Source organism: Hypanus sabinus, unplaced genomic scaffold (assembly GCF_030144855.1).
Source record: "Hypanus sabinus isolate sHypSab1 unplaced genomic scaffold, sHypSab1.hap1 scaffold_302, whole genome shotgun sequence".
NCBI lineage: Eukaryota > Metazoa > Chordata > Chondrichthyes > Myliobatiformes > Dasyatidae > Hypanus > Hypanus sabinus.
The window spans coordinates 295,769-308,909 of record NW_026781175.1 but is presented as its reverse complement, the minus strand read 5'-3'; the positions used below and the strand labels follow the sequence as shown (position 1 = coordinate 308,909).

Genomic DNA, 13,141 nt, shown 5'->3' with positions numbered 1-13,141 from the left:
TAGTTTATATATATTTAAAAACTGCAGATGATTGGAGTCTGAAGTAAAATTAAATTAAAAAATAAAACTTAATTACATTAAATTTAAATTAAATTTATATATTTAAAAGCTGCAGATGATTGGAGTCTAAAGTAAAAGTAAAATTAAATTAAAAAATAAAACTAAATTAGATTAAATTTAAATTAAACTAAATTTATATATTTAAAAGCTGCAGATGATTAGAGTCTGAAGTAAAAGTAAAATGCGGGAAACTCGCTGCAAACAGGCACCAGTTGTCACCGTAACCTTGTGGGTTCAAGGACCCCAGGCAGTTTTCTTTAAATCACGTTAAAAATTCAATCGCTCTTCCCTGCAGCAGAAATAGTAAAGCACAATATTAAAGTGACGTTGCTCACGCCCGAATGAGAGTTAGTGGCGGAACCGGTAGGATTTGATATCAGTCCGAAAGGCCGCTCCCTGTTCTGAAGAATGTGCGGGTCCAGACAGCTGATAACAGAAACATTCCTGAGCTCCGAGTCTCACAAAACAACAACCCACCAGTTCCAAAGCAATGACTCATCCGGCGTCTTCACTGATCGGTGAGAGGGAGCGTTTGGGGCAGGAGGCGGGGCAGTTTGAAACGACCTCGAACATGAATCATCCGGCCTCTTCACAGATCGGTGAGAGGGAGCGTTTGGGGCAGGAAGCGGGGCAGTTTGAAACGACGTCGAACCGTATACAAGTATATCCGCGAATATCCTTAGCGAATTTAAGTGTGAATAATTCAACATCAGAAATTTATTTCGAATTTATTGAGTAATCAATCGGGTGGACTGTTATGAATCAGCGACCAAGCACTCAGAGTCATAGAGTTAAAGTGTCAGAGAATAGTACAGCACAGAAAAAGGACCTTCGGCCGAGCCATTTAACCTGCCTTACTCCCGTCGACCTGCACCGAGACCATATCCACCATATAGCGATCTTCTAAACTATCTCAAACGATGAGATCGAGCTCGCATCCAACATTTGTGCTGGCAACTCGTCCCACACTCTCACGACCCTCGGGCTGAGGAAGTCTCACATCATGGTCCACTTCATCTCTTCAACTTTCACCCTTAACCCATCACCTCCGGTTGTGGTCCCACCAACATTAGTGGAAAAAGCCAGTTTTCATTTACCCTATCTATAACTCTCATAATTGTGTATACCGCTATCAAATTTCCTCTCAATCTTCTATATTCTAATGAATACAATTTTAATCTATTCCATATTCCTCTATAACTCAGGTCATCCAGAGCCGGCCAGATTCCTGTAAACTTTCTCTGCTCTCTTTCCGGCTGAGTTACATCTTCCCTGTAGGTAGCTGGCCAGAACTGCGATCAACACTTCATATTAGGCTGCACCACAACTTCAACGTAACATCCCATCTCCTGTTCTCCGTACGTTGATAGATGAAGGACAATGTCGGAAAACTTCCTCTGAGACCCCATTCATCCGTGTCGACATTTTTACAGGTGGTCCAGACATTGCAGTATTCCTCACTGCCGCCCACACTTCCAAGCTTGGCGTTATCCTCAAATCTGCTGATCCAGTTCACCGCATTATAATCCCGATCGTTGATATAGATGTAAACAGTAAAGGACGTAGCAGCGATCCCTGCGACACTCCGCTAACATAGGCCTCCAGTCAGAAAGACAACCATCGGCTACCACTCTCTGATCTCTCCAACAAAGGAAATATCTCATCCACTTTACTGCCTCATATTGAATGCCGAGTGACTGAACCTCCTTTTACAACTTCCTATGCGGGATATTGTCAAATGTTTTCCTAAAACCCGTGTAGACAACATCTACCGCCTTGCCTTCATCGAACTACTCTATAACAGTGATTGGACATGAGTTACTACAAAATAAGCCATGCTGACACTCCTTAATCAGTCCATGTCTATCCAAATACTCATACATCCGGTCACTTACAATAAATTTACAATAGTTTCCCCACCAATGATAACAGGCTCAACGGCCTGTAATTACATTGTTTGTTTTAAAGCCTTTCTTAAACAGAGGAGCAACATCGGCTATCCTGCAATCCTCTGGTCGAAGGATGATTTAATAACTCTGCTAGCACCCGATATTTTCTGCATTTGCCTACTGCAGGGTCGGAGGGTGCACCTTGTCAGGTCCTGGAGATTGATCCCCCTAATTTACCTCGAGGCAGCAAGCAACTCCTCTCTAATGTGTATGGCCCATGAGGTTGGTGTCGTTTTACCTTACCTCTGTAGACGTTCTCTCCATATCCTGAGTAACTACAGATGGACACTAAATGTATCCTTTTGGCTGCACACACAGTTTATCATTCAGATCTCCCAGAGGACCAAGTCTGTCCCTTGCAATCCCTTTCCTCTTAACATATCTGCAGCATCCCTGAGGATCTGCTAAGGCAACATCGTGCCCCCTTTTGACCCTCCTGATTTCGTGCTTAAATGTTACCTTCAGTTACTTGCAGTCCGTAATAACCTCTTTTCAACAGGGGTTTCCTGTGGCTTTCCATCTCTGAGTCCCTGGCAGACTTCGCCTTGCCAGCACACTGGAGTCTCCGGCGACCTCTGCTGGTGACTAAAACATGCCCGAGATTTAATCCATTCAGAAGGAAATCTGCAGATGCTCGTAATTCAAGCCCACCCTGACCGAATATAAGGTGTTGTTCCTCCAACCTTACACTTTGTCCCTCACCACCATTCAGGGCCCCAGACAGTCCTTCCAGGTGAGGCGACACTTCACCTGAGCCGGCTGGGATGATATACTGCGTCCGGTGCTCCCGATGCGGCCTTATCTATATTGGCGAGAACCAACGCAGTCTGGGAGACCGTTTCGCTGAACACCTACGCTCTGTCCGCCAGAGAAAGCAGGATCTCCCAATGGCCGCACATTTTGATTCCACGTCACATTCCCATTAAGATATGTCTATCCATCGCTTCCTCCACTGTCAAGATGAAGCCACACTCAAGTTGGAGGAACTCTTTATATTTGGTAGCCTCCAACCTGATGGCATGAACATTGACTTCTCTAACTTCCGTTAATGCCCCTCCTCTCCTTCTTACCCCATCCCTCATTTTATTATTATTATTATTATTATTATTATTACTACTAATAATAATAATAATTCCCCTTTTCTTTCTCTTTCTCCCTCTGTCTCTCTCACTATAACTCCTTGCTCATTCTCTAGGCTCCCCTCCCCCTTTCTTTCTCCCTCGACCTCCCGTCCCGTGATCCTCTCCCTTCTCTAGCCTCGTATTCCAATCAACTTTCCAGCTTCCATCCCTCCCTCTCCTGTCTTCTATCATTTCGGATTTCCCTCTCCCCCTCCCACTTTCAAATCTGTTACTATCTCTTCTTTCACTTAGTCCTGACGAAACGTCGACAATGCTTCTCCTTATAGATGCTGCCTGACCTGCTGCGTTCCACCAACAATTTTTGTTTGTGTTTAGTCAGGAGAACCAGCAGGAATGGAATTTACAGAAGTGAGGATGCAATTGAATATGTTCGTTTGCATCGAGAAAGATAAGGACAGATAAATGGAGTAATTATCATTGTATAATACTGTGAAGACAGAAAATACCAGTAAGTGGTCCTGAACCAGCTGAACACAGTCACTATCCCCAGAATCATTGCTGGCGATTTTCGTTGTGTATTTTTTTTTTGCAATAGATGGCCACAGATCGATCAAATGCAGATGTTGTGGTCAAATCAACACGTACAAACAAGCTGGATGAACTCAGGAACTCAGCAGTTGACAGGAGCGGTTAACGAATGCTGCCCGACCTACTGAGTTCATCCAGCTTGTTTGTACGTGTTGGTCTCAGATTCTTGCTCCCTGTGTAGATTACGGGGACTGTAGGAAGGATGAGCAACCTAACGGTGGCACCGTAGTTCAAGGAGCTATTCAAGGGGGTTGGGGAGGTGGGAGAGAAGAGAAATGCGGTGGTATAGTCAGTGGAATTGACAGAGTTCTCGGTCGCAAGGATAAAGAGTCCAGAAGGTTATGTTGCCGGCCTGGTGCCCGGGTTCGGGACATCTTATCAAACCTGCAGAGGAATTGCAGTGGGTGGGGAAAGCTCCCGTTGTCGTGGTCCGTGTGAGTGCCAACGACATAGGAAAAACGAGGTAAGAGGTATGCTGAGAGAATTTGAGCTGCTAGGGACTAAATTTCAAAAAAAAAGCACCAAAATGGTGGTAATCTCTGAGCCAGATGCAAATTGGCATAGGGTCAAGAAGGTTAGTGAGTTAAATGCCCGGCTCCAGGATTGGTCTGGGAGAAGTGAATCTGAATTCACGGGAACATGTCAAAGGTTTAGGAAAGGTGGGAGCTGTACTAATAGGACGGGCTTCACTTGAACCGTGATGGGACCATGATCGTAGCCATTCCCATAACTATTCAGCTTTAAGCTGAATAGCTGGGGCGGGGGAGGGGTAGTTTATGCTGCAGCTGTGCAGGGTACCGGTGCAGGTGAGGCCGCACCGGGAGTACTACACGCTTTTCTGGTCTCCTTAATTGAAGAAGGATATACTGGCTTTGGAGACAGTGCGGGGGAAGTTCACCAGGTTGATCCAGAGATGAAGAGTTTAGACTATGAGGACAGTTTGAGCTGCCTGGGACTGTACTCGCTGGTATTCAGAAGAATGAAAGGAGATCTTATATGGAAGTGATAGATAAGATAAAGGCGAAACTGTTCCCTCTGATAGGTGAGACCATAACTAGTGGATATAGCCTCAAGATTCCAGGGAGTAGTTTTAGGATGGAGATGAGGCGGAACTGCTTTTTCCAGAGAGTCATGAATCTGTGAAACTATTTGCCCAATGAAGCATTGGAGGGTACATCAGTCAATATATTTCAGGCACGGTTGGATACATTTTTCCATAGTTGGGGAATGGATAGGGTACGCGGAAAATGCAGATAGGTGGGGGTGAGGCCATAGCCACATCAGTCATAATCTTATCGAATGGCGGAACAGTTTTGGGCCAGTTGGTCTACTCCTGCTCCTATTCCCATGTTCTTATGATACTATCACAATCACACACAATTAACTGACTGGCGACAGCGAGTGACAGTTTGAATAACCAGTTCTTTTTCTCACCATCATTCTCCACGTCAGGACCGTGTCCGGTATCACTGTAGACCCAAGCTCACTACCGAGGTATTTGTCAATTTAAATAATTATGTCGTCCAGATTGCTCAGTATACCGTCCTTGGCCCAAAGTGAGCATAAGATTCCCTCCGCGGATAATCCCATCCAAGGACACTGGTGTCCCAGGCTGTGCCATACCCCCGGCCCATTCCTGTCTGTATAATTCCTCAGGGCCTAATTTCGGGAGCACTCGGATCCGGACATTCAGAGGAAGAAGTGTCGCTGAACAGCAAGCAGGATTACGCTTGTGGGACCTCCTTTGATGTCATAGACCGAGGCAGGAGCCAGGGCCCGTTACAAGCAAAAGTAAATCCGCTGATTCTGGAAATGCACACAGAATAGTGGAGGAACACAAAAGTCAAGCACAGGCAGCATCTGTGGTAAAGAGTACAGCCGACGTTTCAGGCCGAGACACTTCATCAGGACAGGGAAACAATGGGGTCAGAGTTGGAAGGTGGGGAAAAGGGAGGGAGAAACACATGGTTATAGTTAAAACAGGGGGAGAGGTGAGTAAAATAAAGATCTGCGTTGTTAGGTGAAAGAGATGTAGGCTAGAGAATGGGGAACCCAATAGGAGAGGACAGAATGTGATGGAAGAAATAAAACGGGAACGGACGCCCTAGAAAGGTGATGGGCAAGCCAGGAAGTAAGATGAGAGAGGAAAAAGGGGACAGGGATTGGTGAAGGGGATGTGGCTGGTGCTTGTTAAATCGATGTTCTATCCAGCAGTTTGGATCCTACCCAGGTGTTGTTCCTCAAACCTAGTTGAGGCCTCATCAAGGAAACTGTGGATTGACATATTGGGATGAGAATTGGATTTAACATCTCTTATAATCGTTGGGAATTAAAGGGGAGAGTGATCAATTAAGCGGAGTGCGGGAATCAGCCAAAATATCCCCATCCCACGGGCGGGAATGTTCAGGAATTCAGATGTCCACTTGTAGTCCATATTTGGATTCTCCCAGCGATTTCATTTCCTTCTTCCTGATTTCACTGAAACGATTGCACCGCAGCCTGAAACAGTTAGAGGAATAAAGATGAAATAACCAAATTACACAACAGTATCAGTAACAGGTGACTGGGGTTTATTGTTTCCACAACACTGACAGACAAATATCACCAGAAAACCCGCGGATCCGCTGGTATTTTATCACATTGAGCATTAGCACACTTACCATATCAGCATCAGCCTCGGATGAGTCAGGATGAAGTGGTGGAGAGCGGAGACAAATTGGTCTGTGAGCGAGTTGTAACTCAGGTCCAGCTCCGTGAGTGATCCAATTGTACTGAGAGCGGAGATGAGACCATTGGCACCAGAATCTGTGAGATCGACACCCCTCAGCCTGGAGATGAGAGAGAGTGAGGGTGAAGGACACAGAGAGAAAGGAGACGGTACAAATCCCCAGAGTTTATCAGTAACACAATTACTGATCACATTAATGTTCAGTTTCAGACACCCAGTGACTGTAAACACAATCTCCCACAGTCTGGTACTTACCACAGTTTCTGTATTTTACACTCCGGGTTCCTCAGAGCCTCAGACACCAGATTCACTCCTGAATCTCCAATTTTATTATCACTCAGGTACAGCTCCGTCAGTGATGGGTTTGTACTGAGAGCGGGCATAAGATCCTCGGCACCAGAATCTGTGAGACCGATATACCTCAGCCTGGAGATGAGAGAGAGTGAGGGTAAAGGACACAGAGAGACAGGAGACGGTACAAATCCCCAGTGTTTATCGGTAACACAAATAATGCTCAGTGTCAGACATCCAGTGACAGTAAACGCAATCTCCCACAATCTGGTACTTACCACAGTTTCTTTATATTACACTTGGGTTTCCACAAAGCTGCAATCAATAGTTTCACTCCCGAATCTCCCAGGTTATTGTCACTCAGGTTCAGTCCCGTCAGTGATTTGTTTATATTGAGAGCGGATACGAGATCCTCGACACCAGAAGCTGTGAGATCAACTTTCTCCAGCCTGGAGATGAGAGAGAGTGAGGGTGAAGGACACAGAGAGACAGGTCGCCAGAGCTTATTCTTCCAGTGGACTGAACTGTATTCAGTGATTCAACATTGAGTCTGAACGAATACATCACTGCTGTCACAGACTTCATTAAAATCTGCTTGTATCAGTATGAGTATACACGAATCAAAAGCAATGGATGAACCAAGAGTTTTGAAGTCTGCTGAGGGATAGGTCTGTGGCATTTAAATCAGGCGACCTTGGGCTGAACAAGAATACCAAGTGTGACATTCGGAGGGCTACTTCAAGATCTGCGGAAGAATTCGAAGCACGGTGGACAGTGACATTAAATGCACGTCATCTCTGGCAGAGATTGCATGCCAATACTTCCTACAAAGCGAAGCATTACCACGAATGGCAGTAATGCCTGCCGGCCACGCATGCTTTGAAAGGGAGAGTAAAATTACAGCATCCGGTGACCTTTTGATCTCTGTCTCGGAGGTCGACAAAAGGTTGTCTACCTGGAGGGTGAAAGGCCCGATGGAATACTTGGTGACGATGTGAAAACTTGTGCCCGCCAGCTGGCTCGGGTGTTTATACACATTTCCACTCTCTCATTAGTACATCTGGAAGTAGCCGCCTGCTTCAAAAGGCCAACACGTTTACCAGTGACCAAGAACACGGTGAGCTGCCATAATGACTATCGCCCAGTAGCACTCACATCTGCTGTGATAAAATGCTGTGACAGATTGGTTATGGCTGGAATGAACTCCTGGCTCAGCAAGGACTTGCACACACTCAAATTGCACATCGCCACAATAGGTCTATGGCAGAGTCGACCGTAATGGCTCTCAGTGCTGCCTTGGAGCCTCGATAATGCGAACCCTTAGGTTCATTCACTACATCTCAATATTTGACTCTATCATTCCTACAATTCAGTTAGAAATGCTACAGGACCAAAGTTTCTGGACCGCTCCCTGATGAGGATCTTCGACTTCCTGACCAGACCATCGGTGCCGATTGGAAATAACATTTCCATCTCACTGACATTCAACACTGGCGCAGCTCAGGGATGTGTGGTTAGTCCACTGTTCTCTCTTTACACCCATGAACCTCTGGCTAAGAACAGCTTAACTGCCATTTATACATTTGTTGATGATACAACCGTAGTTGGCTTAAACTCAGATTGTCGCAAAAAGGCGTGCGGGAGTTAGATACAACATATAGTTCAAGGATGTTGCAATAGTCTTGCACTCAACATCAGTAAGACCAGACAGATGCTTATGACGACAGGAAGGGTAAGTCAAGGGAAATCGAACCAATCCTCACAGAAAGAACAGAAGTGGAGAGAGTGAGCTACTTCGTTACTGGGTGTTAATATCGTTGAAGACCTACCTTTTGGCCGCACGTCGATGCAGTTATAAGGAAAGCCAGTTATAAAAGGCTATTTTTCATTGTGAGTGTTAGGCGATTTGGAGCATTTCGAGAAATACTCGCAAATTCCTAGTGATGTACTGTGGATATCATTCTAACTGTCCGCATCACCAACTGGTACATTATGTGATGGGAATATGTTATATTGGCTGTGGCTACTGCACAAGTTCAAAATACATTGCTGGTATTTGTGAATCTAGTTAACTCCATTATGGGCAATAGCCTCCGTAATATCCAAGACATCTTCGAGGAGATGCCTCAAAAAAGCGGCATCCATCATTAAAAACCCCAATCACCCAGGATGTTCTCTGAACCCTCTCCAATGTCAGCACATATTTCCTTAGCTGAGGAGCCCAAATGTGCTCACAATAATCAAGGCGAAGCCTCACCAGTGCGTTGTCAAGCCCCAGCACCATATCCTTGTTCTTGTATTCTAGATGTCTTGAAATAAATGCTACATTGCATTTGCCTTTCTCATCATTGACTCTACCTACACGTTAAAATTTAATGTGTTCTGGCATCTTTGTACTCAGAATTTATGTTCTTCTCCCCGATTAGAAAATTGTCTTCATATTAATTTCTACTAACAATGTGCATGACCATGCATTTTGCAACATTGTGTTTCCCTTGCCTCTTTCTTGCCCATTCGCCTAAGCTGTCTATTCTTCCTGAAGCCTATCTGTTTCCTCAACACCAATCATCGTATCATCTGCAAAACGCCAATAAAGCCACTGACTCCATCATCTAAGTAATTGATTTCCAACATAAACGATGCGGTCCCAATCCAGAGCTCTGTGCAAAACTACTAGTCACTTTCAGCCAACCAGAAAAGGATCTTTTCATTCCCACTAGCTGCCTCCAACCAATCAGCCAATGCTCTAACCATGCCAGTAATTATCTTGCAATACCAAAGGCAGTTAAATTTGTAAGCTGTCTCATGTGCGGTACACTGACAAATCTGCAGCATTCAATGCATTTCTTTCATCTATCCTCCTTGCAGTCTTCTCAGTGAATTCTAACAGGTTTCCCAGGCAGGAGTTTCGCTGAAGGAAACAACGCTGACTTTCTCCCTTCTTTTCCTGTCTCACCAAATAATTGATAACGTTATCCTTAACAAATGACTAAAATATCTTCCCAACCACTGACGGTAGTGTGTTCCATAAATGGTTTATGCTTTCTTCCTGCAGCTTTCTTCTTTTCTTAAAGAGTGGAGAGATATTTGCATTTTTCGAACGTCCTGTGGCACCATGCCAGAGTACAGTGCCTTCTGAAAAATCATCACTAACGTCTCAAAAACCTCTGTCGCTACCTCTTTCAGAACAGTAGGGTGCAGTTCATCCGATCCAAGTGACATGTATCCTTAGGGCGTCCAGCTTTCTCAGGACCTTCTCCTTTGTAATAATAACTGCATTTACTTCTCATCCCTCACACCCTTCAACATCAGCACACTGTTCGTGTCTTCCACGGTGAATACTGATGTAAGATACTGTTTAAGTTCATCAGCCATCTCCTTATCCGCCGATATTGTTTCTTTGGCCTCATTGTCTATCGGTCATATATAAATTGACATCTCTGTTTTAGTGTTACATACTTGAAAAAGCGTTTGCTATCCAATTTGATATTGTTTGCTTGCTTCCTTACAAATCTCACCGTTTTCCACTTAATGATTCTTTTACCTGCTCTCCGTAGTTTTTTAAAGACTTCCCAACGCTTTCTCTTACCGGTATCTTTTTGATTTGTTGTATGCCATCTCTTTTGTTTTTACGTTAGCTTTGACTTCCCTTGTCAGCCATAGCTGTACTATTTTACCATTTGTTTTTTTTATGACATACAAGCTTCCTAATTTCCTCCGTATCATTACAGAACGCCCAATCCAGTATAGCTGATCCCCTAGAAGGCTCAACGATAAACTGCTCTAAAAAGCCATCTCATAAATATTCAAAAAACTTATTCTCTTAAGATCCATTACCAAATTGATTTTGCCAATCGACCTGCATTTTGAAATCTCCCAGGAAAACCATAACAATGTCCTTTTTACACGCCTTTTCTATTTCCTGCCGTGATCTGTGGTCCACAGTCCAGCTGTTGTTGGGCGTCCTGTATATAATTACCATCATGGTCATTTTACTCTTGCAGTATCTTAATTCAACCCGCAGGGATTCAGCATCTTAAGATCATAAGACTGAAGACCTAAGACCATAAGACTTCGGAGCAGAATAAAACCATCTGACCCAACGAGTCTGTTTCGCCATTAAAGTATAGGTGATCCTTTTATTCCTCTCTTCCTCAAGCCCAGTTCCCTGCTTTCTCCCCGTAACCTTTGATGCCATTTACAATCAAGAACCCATCAATCTCTACCCAACGACTGGTCTGCACAGCTGTCAAGTGGGAAAAAATTCTGCACCCATTGGCTAAAGAAATTCCTCAGCATCTCTTTTTTGAGGTTGTTCCCTCTTGTCCTAGACTCACCCGTCACCCGTCATGAGAAACATTCTTCACACATCTATTCTTTTGAGGCATTTCAAAAGTTTCAATGAGACACTCCCTCATCCTTCTGAATATCAGCGAGTACAGACCCACAGCAGTCAAAAGTTCCTCGTATGATAATCCTTTCATTCCAGTAATCATCCTTGCGAACTTCCTCTGGACCTCTTCCAATACTAGCACATCTTTTCTCAGATGAGGGGCCCTGAATTGTACACAATACTCAAGGTGAGACCTCACGGGTGCCTTATAAAGCCTGAGTATCAAATCCCCACTGTTGAACGCTAGACCTCTTGAGATGAATGCTAACATTGCATTTGCCTTCCTCATCAACATCTCAACCTGCAAATCAACTATTAGGACGTTCTGCATATGCTCTCGCAAGACTCTTTGCGTCTCAGATTTTTGGGTTTTTGTCCTCGTTTAGATAATAGTCCGTGCATTTATTTCTACTATCAAAGAGCGCGTCCATACATTTTGCAACATTTTATTTCATCTGCCACTATATTGCCCATTCTCTTTATCTATCTAAGTACTTCTGCATTCTTTCTGTTTCATCAATACTACCCGCCGTTCCACTGATCTTTGCATAACTGAAAACTTGGAAACAAAATAATCCATTTCATCATCTGTCTTTTATATACAGCATAAAAAGAAGTGGTCCCAAAACCGACACTTGCGGAACACCACCAGTCACTGGAAGCCAACCAGACATGGGTCATTTTATTCCCACTCACTACCTTCTACCAGACAGTCAAAGCTCTAACCATGTTAGTAACATTCCTGTAATAACATGAGCTCTTAACTTGTAAAGTAGCCTCAAGTATGGCACCTTGTTAAAGGCCTCTTCGAAGTTCAAATATACAACACGCAATTCACCCCCGACGTGTACTACGTGTACTACGTGTAATCTCCTCAATTGATTTTTGAAAGATCTTTTCTGGTGCCGCCCGAATCTCGAGTGCTTCTTCTTTCAGAAACCTAGGGTGCAGTTCATCTGGGCCGGGTGACCTATTTACTTTTAAGTCTTTCAGCTTTTTGTGCACCTTGTAATAGTAATTGCACCCACTTCTGTTCCTTCACACATTACATAATCTTCCACAGTGAGGAGTGATGCAATATACTCATTTAGGTCATCTGCTATCTCCTTGTCCCCCGTTATTCCTTCTGCTGCCTCATGTTCTACCGGCCCTATCTCTGATCTATCTTTTAGTTTTAACATACTTGAAAAAGGCCTTTACTATCCAGTTTGATATTGTTTGTAGAATGATTTCATATTTCATCTTTTCCTTTCTAATTGTTCTTTTAGTTGTTTTCTGTAGGGTTTCCCAATCCTCTATCTTCCCACCATTTACTTTATTGTATGCTCTCTTTCATGTTTACATTACCTTATCCTTTCCTTGTCAGCCACCGTTGTACAATTTTGCCATTTGAGTATTTCTTTACCTTTGGGATACACATGTGTATAAGACAATAAGACCATAAGATTTAGGATCAGAAATAGACCATTGGGCCTATCCAGTCTACTCCTCCATTCAATCATGGGCTGAACCACTTCCTCCAGTCATCTCCACCCCCTGCTTTTACTCCATACCATTTGATGTCGTAGATAATCCAGGACCTATCCCTCTCAGCATTTAGTGCACCCAATAGCATGGCGTTCACTGCCGCTCATGACAACAAATTCCACAGATTTACTAACTTCTGACTAAAGTAATTTCTCCGCTTTTCAGTTCGAAAACAGTCCTTCAATCCTGAAGTCGTGCCCTCATATTGTGATCACTAGTTCCTAAAGGTCCTTCTACCTTAAGCTCCCTAAACGCCTCCAGATCATTTCATTACACCCTATCCAGTGCAGCTGATCTCCTAGCTGATTTTCTAAAAAGTCATTCAACAAACTCACTCTCTTGAGATATATTACCAAGCTGATTTTCCCAATCAAGCTACATGTTACAATCTCACATGACGATCATACCATTGCACATTTGACACGCATTTTCTACCTCCTGTTGTAATCTCTGATCTACTTTCCAGCCACTGTAGGGAGGACCGTATATAACTGCCTTTTTATCCTTACATTCTCATAACTCA

At 43.9% G+C, this 13,141-nt stretch overlaps 1 protein-coding gene across 1 annotated transcript in view; it reads right to left on the bottom strand.

The window, feature by feature from the left end:
• Positions 1-5,143: 5,143 nt before the first annotated feature.
• LOC132388353 (NACHT, LRR and PYD domains-containing protein 3-like) overlaps positions 5,144-13,141 on the bottom strand; it is a 53,398-nt gene continuing 45,400 nt past the window's right edge. Inside the window, exons 5-8 of the mRNA XM_059960695.1 lie at positions 6,977-7,147; positions 6,663-6,833; positions 6,340-6,507; positions 5,144-6,178 (exon numbers count right to left, since the gene is read on the bottom strand). Of these exons, the coding sequence (XP_059816678.1) occupies positions 6,091-6,178; positions 6,340-6,507; positions 6,663-6,833; positions 6,977-7,147 (598 nt within the window). The 3' untranslated portion in view covers positions 5,144-6,090. The remainder of the gene's footprint in view (positions 6,179-6,339; positions 6,508-6,662; positions 6,834-6,976; positions 7,148-13,141) is intronic.